Raw genomic sequence first — 14,222 nt, forward strand, 5'->3', positions numbered from 1 at the left:
ACAGAGAATGGGTGCAGACAGAGGTCACAGGTTTATATCCCTATTTCTCACAGGTCAGGGAAAACAGTTGCTTTGAAAATCTAAAATGTGTTAAGAATTCATGAACAAAGGTCATGAGGAGGATAATTTCAGTTTGAGACTGGTCTTGTTTAATCTATCAGTTTGTTTTCTTACTCTTAAAATAATCTCAGTTTAACATAAAAAAAAAACCAAACCAAAAACCAAACCAACAACCCAACCCAGGAATAAATCACAAAAAATTGTTTACCAGTGAAATCTACAGAAAAGTTACCTGAGCAAACCACACTGTTAAGAAAAACATAGCTATGTTTTGTCAACAGCTTCACAAAACTTGGTGGAAATTTATGTTATATCTACTCTTATAATCATGATATGAGATAAGCAGTGACTTACTCTACAGAAAGATTCATTGACTTCACAGAGATGTTACCTGGTTCATGATGTATTTACTCTTGTAACTTCCATCCCTAGGTTAAGGTTATAAATGGTTAAATGCAACATTTAAAACAGATTAAGTTTTTTTGACCCAAAAATGTTTCCATCTTGATAAACATATTGGGACACCTGGAGAATACCAGCTATTGTATACCACATCAGAAGATAATCAGAAGTAAAGCTATAAGTTCTAATAATAAATGGGAAAAGATATAAAATAAAACTGATCATTTGACACTGCCATTTCATCTTATGCAGGACCACTGTTGAGACCAAGTTACGCCACAGAAAAAAATTATCTATTCCACGAAAATTAATATTAACTGAGTAACATTTTAAAGCACGGTAGTACCCAACATTAACATGGCTCCTTTGTACCTTAGTCTAAAGAGTACCTAGACACAAGATTTCTTCAAGCTATTCATTGCTAAAATCTAGCCAAAACAGTACTATGTTACATTTTCCACTTGCCCTGCACAGTGTAGCACTTAGACTTAAGATTTAAGAGCATACTGGAAATACAGACTACTTAATGTAAGAACAAAACTTGCTGGTATGATCGCATGTTTATGTTGCGTAAGATAATACAATCCATCTGTTGGGAAAATCCTTGCTGAATATTGTATCTGCTTTAGCAATAAACATGAACAGAAATCAAGATTATTTTTTAAAATCCAAAACTGAGTAACAGTGAGCCTTACAAAGAAATATGTCTAGGAACCTGAGGCAAATTATACATGTTAATGTTGGAGTCACTGAGAACAGTTAACACAATGTAACCAAATGTCAACTGGAATATTTTGCAGTAACTGACTGAATATATGAAGAGGTCTGTGTTTAATGAATATATGTATGCTTGGTTTCTAAGTTTTCAGCTTCAGATGGCGAAGATTAAGTGCTAAGGGTGTTACTGTAAATGTTTAAGTGAGATGAACATCACTGATTTTCTAATTTTACCACATGGTTTATTTCAGAAGAAAACAAGCACCAGTTAACATAGTTCTCCTGCAAGTCAGTAAACAGTAACACACGAAAACTCAATACAATTTGCTTCTTTGTTTATGTGCAGGATATTTAGTTTGGTTTGCAAAGTATTAGAAGAATAATAAGAACCTCCTGATAGAATACCACAACTAAATTTCTCAAAAGCCACTCAGTTAATCTCAGTGTTGAATCTGGCTGTTTCAAATTATTGTAATGTATAATAACAGTCTTATTGACAATATAGACGCACAGAGCCAAAAAAAGCTAGAAATAGTGGCCAAAACGATGAACTAAGCGCCAGCCCAAATGACAACAAACATATGGCCATTAACTGAAGAATGGAGGGGTTTAGGAATGCAGCTGTCTGTGGTCTCCTAAGAGTTCCAGAGGAATGAAATGCTGTGAGGATTGGCAAAGCCTGGATGAGAAGTACTACTGAAGATGGTAGGTCCTAAAATGGAGTCAACCAGCGGATCATGTTGGAATTCAGAGATTTCTGTGGTCAGAATATATTCATTCCATTGGCCTCATAATGTACATCAACAAATTAATATTGTATGGATGTCATTTCAAAGCCTACTGAAGACGAAGAGCCATTACTGAAGCCATTAGAGCACAGATGGTTCAAACTATATGCAGATATTCATACTTGCATTTCTGCATTATAGCAGGGGTTTTTTTCTGTTGAACTGTAATGAATTGTCTCATAATCTATTCCATCTTCTTGCCATTAGCAGGCTTTGAATGTTCACAAATAGGAGCAAAGAACTCATTTTCCAGAGCTTTAATCACACAAAGAGGGAATGCCTAATTCTCTAAATGAAATGGTCTGTGATCACTGAAGCAGAGATTTAATATATCACGGCAAATTAGGTAGATTTTAATAAATTACTTATCTCTCTGAATACTTTACATATGCTTATGAAGAAACATAGCCTGTTTGCAAACAGTGGAAATCCACAGTCTATAAAATCCTTTGAAGAAAATGACAAATAAAAAAGTAAATTAAAAAATGAAATGTATTATATCCTCGTTCTCGAGAGACAATCCTTTTTGCAGCATTGATTCACAGCTCCATTAAAAATATCAATTAAATCCTTCACTGAGATTGGTTAAAAGCTGTAAAATTAACTTTCCATGCTAGACACTGGTTATTCAGATACAACGATTTATTGTATATGTTTGATGTAAGTTCTAAAAGTGACAAAACCCAAATGAAAACACAGTTGCCCATCCCTACAATCCAAAGTAGGTGAAGCAAAATCTCACACTTTGGCTTCTTTTTGTGCTTTGACAGATGTTGGCTGAAAGTAAATCTTCTACTGTACAGAAAATGATTGTGCCTGCCCTCCCCCTACTTCAAATTATGGTAACCATAAACAGCTGATTATAATGTTAGTAGAAGGGTAAAAGTTATTTAAAAAAGGTTGCAGTAATTTAATAAGTCCTGCAACTAGCCTAATTTTTTATATTTAATTGATAGGAACTGCATGCATCAAAGAAAACACATACTGAGATTTAATGTGCATAAAATGGATATTAGCATTTTAAAGAGGCAGATTAACACATTAATCCAAGTAATTTTCATATATTGCTTTTAATAAAATCTTCACAGTATAAAATTCTTAATGAGGCTAATCACAGGCATTCCATTTAGCGGGGTGATTAGGGATAACATAAAAGTATTTTTAATCAGTTTTCTAAGGCTTATGGTTTTTTTATTAAAAATTAAAATTTTGACTTGCATTTTTATTACTGTTTTATGTAGGAAAAAATCTTGAAAATGCAAATAAAGCACATCATTCAATCATGTAGGTATTAATTATTTACAAGACGTTGTCCATTGTGGAGAGATTCTTAGCCTTAGGGGGGAAATATAAAAACAAACAGACTGAAAAGTATACAAAACTTTACAACTACAAATCAAGCGTCCCTTCCATATGAATTATACATTAAATACACTGTAAGAATTACAAAGATCTCATCTTTGATGCGCTATCAAGCATGTATTTACACTGGGAGAAGGAACTTCTGCAGGCAAACTTCCTTTCATGCCTCGGAGTCGTCTTCGCGCTCCTCGCAGACCGAACGCGGCGCGTGGAGGGGCCTCCACGGCTACTTTGAGCTCCCCAATCACTGCACCATCATCTCGTGAATCAAAAACTAGAAAGGGAGCCTCACAAAACAGCATTAGCAATTTTATTTAAGGGTCTGCTTTTGTTCTGGTAATTTTCCGTAGCGTTTGGACAGATTAAAAGGCACCCGGCACGCGCAGAGGAGAAATAAATAAAGAATAAAGGAATCTTCCAGCTCAGGTATTTAGCCTACTGCAAACTGAGCACTCTAAGAACTAGAATGCACATCAATTAAAGTGTTAGTGCTCGAATTACCTTTGAAATAAAGAAAACTATTGGTATAATCATCGCCTATATAAATTAATAATTTTTCTCAATATGTAAACATGAGATGTGGCAATATGTAAATTCAAACTCTATTGAAAACATATATGCATATTTATAAATAGTTTTAAGCAAAACCATACCTATTAATGCATTTTCTACACTGTGTAGGACAGGTCCAAATCAGCCTGGACACTTACTAGTATTTAAACAGTAATTGTTTTTTCCAGCTGGTGCAATGCAAAATTATTTAAATTGCAAGCTTCTATGTGTTGCAAAATAGTGAGGTATAAACAAAGAAGATAATTCCTCTAGACTAAACTATTTGACTACCTTCATCTTTGTGTATGTGGGTTTTAAAGTAGTATTTTAAATTTCTATTTTACAGAAATTAGCTGACATGATTTGAAACTGCACTCTTTTACAATATCTAAGTAAGCCCAGAGGGCCAGAATCTCTGCTGCTGTGATTAAAACATGCTGCTAAGTCAAAAATGAGGTTTTTTCCCAGTCCTGCATAAAAAGCAATGAGGCTGCCTAACATGACTCTAGAAGGAATTTGAATAAAAACAAATAATCCTGACAGCATATTTTTTCAAAGCAAATTATACAGCTGACAAATGGCAAGGTTATGTATTTAGTATATAAACTGGGTTAAGTACTCTGGGACATGCAATGATACTGCATGTTACAACTTCTAGGCTGCTGGGACAGCCCAGAAGAGGTTTAGAGAAGAAAAATCATGGGATAAACCTTCCATTATTTACTCTGTTGAAAGAGCTATTATAGGACAGATTGGATGCTAATCTTAGAGATCCAAACCATTTTGTACAACCTTGAACAGATCACTCAGTGAACTGTCAACTTCAAGAGCAGACTTTAGGGGACAGTATTGTTTTTACTTATAAGAACAGGATAACTGTAATTGCTGATATCAGAACATTAATTCTATTTTCTCAGTTTTCATATTGTCATACTATCTCTGAGGCACACTGGTAGATATGTTGACTATAGTGTTTTTCACTCATTCTCTTGCTAAGTCATTCACTTAATTGCTTCAAATTTCATGGAGGCCACTTTCACACAGTCAGCAATGAAAGGAACAATATATGAAAAAGACTGTGCTTGGAGTCTCAGAAAGAAGGAAGGACATTTATGTACTTCATGTGGTAGTGTCCTACCAATTTCCCTGTGCCTAGGGAAAGTCTTTTTTCCTCAAACCAATATTCACCTGAGAGGATGTGTACACTATAACTTAGGAATTCTATTTATTGTGCCATTACATTTAAATGAAGTCTGCATCCAGATCTTAAGAACAGATCCTTTTACAACGAGTTGGTCCAAGAAAATATACGGACTTGTTCTTTTGTCATGATCTGACATACGTTAATGTAAAATTCATTTCAGTTCTCTGAAAGTTCTAAATTTTCAGAAAATATACAATGTTATATGTCCTGGATGCAATAGAACCTTCCCTGGTACCTGCAGGGAAGGGCAGAAGTGTGCATAGGAAAAAGAATAAAAGTATTTCTAGCTATTATTATTACTTTCATGGATATAATTCACACAAAGTAAAAATTAGTTCAAATGTCTTATGATCAGGGGAAGAAATGTTCCTCACAATATTGAAGTAGTTGTCATCACATACTAATGATTAGCTTTTAACAGAACAATAACTAGTAACAAAAACCAGTCCTTCCTGTGATAATAATTCTCTCAGATGATGATTAGGACTTTTAAGAGTTTTGTGAAAGGTGAATTTCAAGGGTAAAAAATTGTATTTATATCACTAATCAATCTTATCAAACAGGAATTATGACAGTGGGAATTATGGCCATAAAGTACAGAACAAAAGCAATCTTGCAGTGAGAGACTACAAAATACCTTTGGAGGAAATGTGCTTCTGTACAACTACCTGGAGAAAAAGTATTGGTGGAGAAAAGCTCAAGTGGTTCAGCCACAGTAAGAAGTGCATCAAATCTGTATGCTATTTTTCCAGGGTATGGAGATTCGATTCTTTGCATTTTCCTTATCGTGTTCCTGGAACTTTGATGCATACTTATAGTATTTTAGCTACAGCATGGATGCAAATTATGCATGATAATGGGAATGGATAAGAAAGCCTATTTCTTTCCCTCACTACTCAGCTCCCCGTTGCTCAAGGTATGGGAATTAGACACAGCAGTAGAAGTAGCAAAGTGACATTAGCCTGGCATTCCACTGGGGCTGACTGGAATTCTGGCTATTGCAAAGGGTACCTTGTGTGCTCTGCATCCATTCATCAGGCTGGTTCCTGCACTGGCAGAGGAGAGGGACTGTTTGTAAGAGATTTACTCTCTTCACTGGGCTTTCCCACAGTGGAAAGAGGGTTGAGACAAAGAGGTAGGAGAAAAACACACGCTGGTAACCACGTCCCTGCAAACACAGGGAACCAGAAACCCTAAGCAAGGACAATATTTTCCTTCACTGTCTATGAAAGGACCAAGTAGCCTTTATAACACTTCTTACCAGTGTTATAAAAATGATCCTATGGCCCAGGAAATAGAAGATTCCACACCTCCTGCTCTCCTCACCTTGCTTTAATGAGTCACACTGAAGGTTTGGTCACAGTCCCTTTCAGAAAGGTGTTCACTCTAAACTGACACCTTATCAAAACCACCACTATTTCATACTGTCTGGGAAACAGGTTTCATATGGAGGACACAAGCTGGAGGTACTCTGGGAGTTATAGCTCTAAATAAGATACAGACTTTAACAATACAGAATTACTGACATAAATTTTAATAAGAATATATATAGTCCTATTACAATGAAGCATGATGTACAAAATAGAGAATTATAGCAAGTGGACATGTCTGGAAAGTTCTTAGGTCTTATGAATGAAGTACTATGAGCTGGGAATGCTCTTTGGTTTTGGTTTTTAAACATATTTTAAGGAATAACAGTAGCACACAGTTTTTGTAGACTTTTGCAAAAAAATGTGGAAGCCATTAATTAATATTAAAGAATTTCTTATTGACAAAATGTCAAACAATTACTTTCATAGTAACCCTTGCAGAGAAAAGTAGAAATTCAACAAATAATTTTTAAGCTACAGAAGTTTACAATAAACTGATCTGTAAAACTTACCATCAATGTCTTGTTCAATGATATTTCTTTGCTTCTGGAACACCTCTTTCAAACTGACCAGAGCAAACCCAATATATTCACATTCAAGATCCTGTTCATCTTCTGGGGGATCACTGACCACAGAAATTTTAGGATAAATAAAAAACCCAAAAAAACAAAAACAAAAAAAAAAAAAAAAGAAAAAAGATATTTTACCTTCAAAAAGGGTTGAAAAGCAACTCTAAAACCAGAAAAAAAGGCAAACCCACATTCTATTTTACAAGTGGAACACAAATAAGAACTCTTTATCAAGTAAATTCAACATTTTCCATGACAAGAATTGTCTAAGACACCCTTTTTTAAATCTTCCCCTTTTCTTTAGCATTACTTAGCTGTACTAGAAGGACAGAGAGGTTTAACCATAGATTTGTAGCCATATAGAAATGTGCCATTTTTCTTTCCCCCTCCCCACCACTCTGTGGTACAATTCTTGTTCACATGGCCATACAAGAAACTATATAAGATATATGCTTTTCTTTTGTGAACTTAAATTACACCCATTGCATCCAAGTACGGCTTTCCTTCTAAACACATAATTCCAGGATTGGGTTGGAGCTGACTTGAGTTAGTGGCTTGTGTTGGGGCCAAAAACACCGAGACTGACAAAATGACAGGAATTTAGAGCTAACATTTGGTATGTCTTGGCAATGTTGTTCAAACTGTAAGTGTTTGTGAACTTTACAGCCTAAAAATGTTACAATAAGCATAATTTCAAATGGGTAACAACCAAGTTGCGTAAAATCTAAGTCTGAAGGAAAGGATATGTCAGACAAAATACAATCAAATCTTCCTAAAAAGACTTCAAACACAACAACTACTACAATATGTTCTTATAGCAGTTTATTTTTGTGCTCCTCTCTTACTAAAAAATATTTATCATAGAAAATACACATGTAAATATTTGTCACTAAACCCAGTCACCTACCAAAAATACGAAAATATTTTAAAAAATTTCCTGGAGGCAAAAAAAGGAAAACTATCACAGCTACTTCCACCAGCAGGTGGCTTGACTGAATATAATTCATTTAACTTGAGATTTTGGCACAAAGCTAAGCAGCAGTAAAACAGCCCAAACCCAATTAAAAATAGGAAATACTTAGATCTGCAAGATAAATATTAAATTGAATAAAAACAAGTTAAAAATTGTAAGAATAATTTGATAAAACTGTTGGATTTTGGGAACAGATCTGTTTTGTTATGATGATTCAGTGTCAACATTAAATCTCTTGGGGAAACCAGCATAGCAGTTAAGACAGTGACAGAAGAAGAGATTCATGCTGAATTAACTTTTATCACCTAAGGGTACCAACTATTACCAAAATTTTCACTAAAACATAAATTAAAAGCAGGTCAAGTAAAATTTGAGACAGCATCTTATAGCCAAAGGGGAGTGTCATTCCTACAGACCCAACCTGTGGTTCAGATCAAACAAAGGTATTTTACATGAATAGGTCAAGCTTCAACAAAACAGATGAAAATAACAGCCCCTCTAACACCATATAGTTCCAATATGCTTAAAAGATGATAATATTGGATTGAATCTTTGCTGCTAAACAGGAAGGAGGAGTTATGCACTCTGGATCCCGTGGGAATACTCCAACTAGACTCCAAGAATGGTACCACAATCACTTTGAGTTTTGTACTTTTAAAAGTATCACAAATGCTTTGAGAGAATATTTAAATATATTTGGTATGCTTTAACTTGTCTTCATTTACCAAAAACTGCAAGAGTTCTGATTTCAGGCCGAACTGCTTAAAAAGACACAGTTTAAACTGCCTGAGAACCTATGGCACATGAACAGACCTCTCACCCAGCTGCAGCAGCCAGTGTCCCACCTCACCTTAACACTGCCTCACTTCTGAAAGAAATTTTGATGGGAGTTGGTATATCAAATTTATACAAGGATTTCTTACATGGATAAAGCTATGGAGGGCGTTCCTCTCCCACACTTCTCTCTGGGATCCTAGACTTTTCCTCATTTCCACATTTCATTTCTGTAACACCAGTTACTCACTTCCTTGCAGGAATCCCAGACTTACTGACAGAATAAGAAGAAATTTTGACATCCTGGTAAAAGCACCGTGTGGGAAGATATTTGCTAGCCACTGCAAGAAAGACTAGAGAACTAAATAAAACTTGTCTGGCAAAACAAAAGTGAAAAAATAATAAGTGCCTTAAACTTAAAATGTGTTTTACAGTGAAGCAGAAAAGCCTGGACAATTATTTATTATGGTTGTTAGGATAACACTTAAAGGCATTCTCACCAGCAGGTAATTTAGAGTGACTGGACAAAACTTCTTATGTAGGCAAATCTGATTCTAATTTTTTTTATTCCACAGATCATCCATTTTTGAGCAGGAAGGAGAAAACTTTGTGTGTTAATGTTGCATATTAACGTGAAGCTAACAACTGTACACATGGTCTGCTCCCCTGTAACACGGATGCATAGATTTTCTTTGGAGAACAATGACTTCATATAGTCTGTTTCTTGGAATAACAATCATTTCCCACCAAGAAATGATGCACCTGTCAGGATCAGCCTGGAAACCTCTTGCATAAACCTGTTCACTCTTGTTATCACAGCAGGGTGACTGTTAGACACACGGATTCCTCCACTCCTCACATATGTCTCTCCTGACACTTGTCAGAAGAGCACACACTCCACCTCCAGGTCTGCAAGCATTTCAAGTACAGTCTGGCATGAGAAATCAGGCAACTTCCTCTACATGACCAAAATTTCTACACTCTTAAAATGCTGAAAGACAACAGTGGAAGAATAAAAAATAACTATGACACAGTTACAGAAAGTTAAATGGACTGCAAGAAATGTGTCCTTTTAACTGATTTAAAGACTTGAACACATAATGACAGGGTTCAGATGCTGAAATAATAATTTTGTGTCTTCTTTTTCACAAAGTTTTTACAAATATTAGCAAGTATAGCTTCCCAAAATAGATAAAGAACTTGAATCTCTATTATACAGAAAAAGAAACAAACCAAAAAGGCTTCCCTTGTCATACATTAAAGCTATAAGAAAAAGCCAGTGCTATGACAAAATCTCCCTAATAATGATAGAGACAACGACTGATGAAAGCATAAAGATGCTTGTCAAAAGAACTATGCTCATATATTTTACATAATTCCATTTAACAGCATTTTTTCTTGATTTTTTACACTGAATATTCTTGCATTTTCTGCCACTCTTTGTTCAAATATGGAACCAAAGTCAACATTTCAAATAAACACTTAAAATGATTCCATATCAAGAACTGAAAGAAGAGAAAAATCAACTTTGTTTTGAAATCTTATCTTTAAATGAACAGTAAACTCCACTTCAAACAAATTTCAGACCGGATATTAGAAAAAAAATTAGTTACTGAAAGAGTTGTCAAGCTCTGGAATTGGCTGCTCAGGGAGCTGGTGGAGCCACCAACCCTGGAGGTATTTCAAGTGCTCTGGAGGCACTTGGGGACGTGGATTAGTGGTGGAAGTGGCAGTGCTGGGGTATCGGTTGGACTTGGTGACTCTAAAGTTCTCCAACCTAAATGGTTTTAGGATTCTATAAAATAAATATACTTTCCTGTATAAATGCCATGTCAATCTATATTTATTTACTTGCAAGTATAAACTAAAAGAGTATAAAGCTGTGAAATGCACTGTTTTCAGGATCAAATTGGCTCTGTTTCAACTATAGAACTAGGCTATAGTTGCAACTTTGGCTTAGCAGTAATTTTGCCTCAGCAGTAATTTTGTTTATTATATTTTAATGTATCTTTTAACACTTGAGAATATTTATCTTTTTCAAGAGAGATTCATTAAAGTGACTCTGCTTTTGGAAGACAAAACCAGCATGTGATGAATCTATTTATTTATTTTCCAATACGGATCCAATCATTATGAGTATTGTTTCTAACAACATTCTTTGTGACAGGAAAAAAAATAAATTAATACACTACTTAATATACATAATACACTGTCTATGCTCTATAATCTGGCATAGCACAAACACTAATAAAGTGTCAGGCTCAACCATCTGCAGGCAATTTTCAATGATATTTATATCCCTGATAATTTGGTTTCCTGAGCTTTAAAGCATTAGTTTAGTTGAGTTCCTGTTTCAGCTGAAAAAGCTCTGATACTAGTTTGTAAAGCTTGTGATAGAAAACACATGTTGATACAACTAGGCCAGGTTTAAAATACATAGAGTTGGAAACTTTTGGAGTATGGGCAGAATCTTTTCATAAATTTTGTTTCTTGGTGGTCCTTGCTAGGATAAAGTGGGGAACTGGACTACTGATGACATTCCTGCCTTCCTGTTTAGTCATGACAAAATTGAAATTTCACCACAGGCCAAGCCAGACACACCAATAACTGAAGAAAACAATTTACCTGGTAACACAGAGGACAGGACCATGATGGCACAGGTAGAAGGTGAATGTGTCTGGTCAGTGAAAAAGTTTACTGCTGTTATTTTACCTTCTTTTTACCTCAGGTTTGTAAGATATTTAATACAGATATCTAAGTATTTATAGGAGAAATTGCAGCACACAGACTAGCTATTTGCTGAATTATCCCTCATGAACCACAAAAAAAAAAGAAAAAAGAAAAAAGAAAAAAAGAGTATTTTATTCTCAATACTCTCTAATCTCAGCAGAACGTGTTTCAGTAGAATGTTACCCACTTTCCTAATCTACATGGTAAAGTAAGTCTTCTCCTTGCTTATTAAATGATTTTAATTTTTTTTTTTTTAAATCTCCAAACCTAAGAATGTTTTGGTATGATATTTCCATCCCAAAAAGTAATCATTTCATGGTGTTCCCTGCTCCATTCCAGTAAAACCTGTTTTCTGGCCAAAACATGAATCTCAGATATAGAACGGAAATGAAATGAAGAGAGATCACTCTCTTTCTTACTGCAGAGTGAATCAGGGATTTGTGGATAAACAGATATTTTAAAAATTTACAAGTAACTCCAGCACTTCAAATACAGTCAGCAGGTATCCTACTCTCCTGCGAATTAAATCAATCTTTAATTTAATAATTATTCCATTCTAATGAAGACTGACCTTTAAGAGAAAACAGGATCAAAGAATGTCATTCATTCTGTCAAAGTAAAGCACAAATGCTATTGCAATAAAAAAAATTAGAATAAGAAAAAATTTTTTATTATAATGAAACTGGACAAGACTAATTTATACCTTCTCCCATATGTATTAATATAAAAACTACATCTGTATATATATATATATATATGTTTTTGGAAATTCTAGGGCCAAGGAACACTTTCTGCATCTCTTAGACTCCTTTTAGTACTCTGAATTCAGAAAGCAATGAATGTACTACACTATATGGCATAGAAATGTACTTTTCAAATTCATTAGTGATAGAATGCTGATGACAGAATCTCTCTTTTGCAAAATAAAATTGTTAAAAGCAAAAGAAGCAAACAAACAAACTCCCAAACCAAAACCCAAACCACAGCACTAAACCAACATTAAGTGAGGCTGCAATCTTCCACACCACATGAGCCTACTCAGGGAAGAAATAAGATCAGAATGCAGGTATCATTCCTAGTGGAAACAAATTTTTTTCTACTTAGTTACTTAGGTAGGTATTAACTTCTCAGGGATGCCTCCTCGGCAGAGACAAACAACAAGGCAAACCACAATCATTATTTACAAAGACCTGTAATAGAGTTTTTCAGCACTAACATGTACCTGTCAGTGTGCAGCTCTGGCTTTAGAAGAACAGACTTGAGATACTCTTTTTCTGCACAATTATCTGCCTTAGCCACGTATATCGCTGCAACGCAAATCAGAATTAATATCAGTATCAATTGGTTTTCACCTTTTAGAAGAAAGAACATGGGGAAAAGAACAAAGGAAAAATAAACATTTCTTTCTTTTTTCTAAGGAGAAGCAGCAATGTTAGAATCAAATTTGAAAGGTCATGTGATGTAACGGTGTGTCACTGGCAGGTCTGTGTGCACACTGTCAAAAAAGATACAAGCAGCATCTAAGCATGCCACACAGCTGTCACTTTCTGTTCATGGCAATAGCAGTCATGATTTTAAAAGCCAGTGGTCTTTATTGCTTTGTATTTGAAGTGATTTACTGCATTTTCTTCCACTGAGGAAGCCAGTGATAATGATAATGTATGGCAGAGTGCTTGTCCTTTTTGACAGCCTCAGTAATTTAATCCCCCTTTCCTGCCACAGTATTTCAGTAAGAGAAACCTCTAGACCAATGGACTGGAGAAAATCCACGGCCTGGGGAGTGTGTGCAAGTGCTCTGAAAGCCTCTCACTGTTTTAATTTAAAATACAAACACAAGGATCAGCTTTTAATTTTTGGACTATTAATATGACCTACAGTGAAAGTTAGCCTTGGTTTGGAAAACATATTAAAAGAATGAGAAACATGGTTTTAAGAAATTCTTCAAGAAGTTTTGGGGCATCTTATATTAAGAAAGTAGCAGATTTCCTGTAAATGGTATCAGTCTGCAAGTATCAATACACTATTGTGAAAGAGTATAAAAATTGAAATAGTATTGAATTATTTTATTTTTTTTTAAAAGAAAGAAATGCAACTGAAAAAGTTTTGATAGGACAAAACTAAAATTAATATAACCCTCTAAGAATCATTTGTTGTCATTTGTTTTTGAGGGGAGGAGGTGGAGTTAGAAATTTGTCTGACATTACATTCCAGCATTTCTAATATTCACTGTCTTCTAGTTACTTTTCACTATACTCATAAGAGATCTTTTTAACTCTCCACATCACATTAAGGTTTCCTTTTGCTGTGCACTGACAGAAATCTTTAATGTATTTCACTGTCCAAAATAAACTTATTTGTATAAAAAGAAAGTACCAATTCTACCAAGGAGCCGAGTATTGGAATGCAGCAGCATGAGCAGAGATAAGAAGGCCTAAACTCCTTGCAGAGGGATTTACTGAAGGACACATCTCTATTGAAGTCCTAGGAAGCACACTTTTCAGAGCTATTGCTTTTCCAGTTTTCTCCAAAGCTGCTCCTCAGCTCTTCCTTGGCCAGCAGAACTGCTCCTAGGAATGGGTTACTATCAGAAAACAGCCAGTCCAGTTGCTGAGTCGTTCAGTCCAAGGAATCTACAATTTGCCACCATTTCTCTACTAACAGAAAGCAAAGCATTGGTGTTTTACCTTTGAATCCTTAGTTTCCACCTCATGATTTCTTACT

At 35.1% G+C, this 14,222-nt stretch overlaps 1 protein-coding gene across 1 annotated transcript in view; it reads right to left on the reverse strand.

The window, feature by feature from the left end:
* Positions 1 to 3,421: 3,421 nt before the first annotated feature.
* The window catches only part of RPGRIP1L (RPGRIP1 like), a 46,224-nt gene continuing 35,423 nt past the window's right edge, over positions 3,422 to 14,222 (reverse strand). Inside the window, 3 exon segments of the mRNA XM_029965556.1 lie at positions 3,422 to 3,603; positions 6,968 to 7,101; positions 12,724 to 12,808. Of these exon segments, the coding sequence (XP_029821416.1) occupies positions 3,422 to 3,603; positions 6,968 to 7,101; positions 12,724 to 12,808 (401 nt within the window).

The sequence above is a fragment of the Manacus vitellinus genome, unplaced genomic scaffold, assembly GCF_001715985.3.
Source record: "Manacus vitellinus isolate BGI_N305 unplaced genomic scaffold, ASM171598v3 scaffold_10_pilon, whole genome shotgun sequence".
Lineage (NCBI taxonomy): Eukaryota > Metazoa > Chordata > Aves > Passeriformes > Pipridae > Manacus > Manacus vitellinus.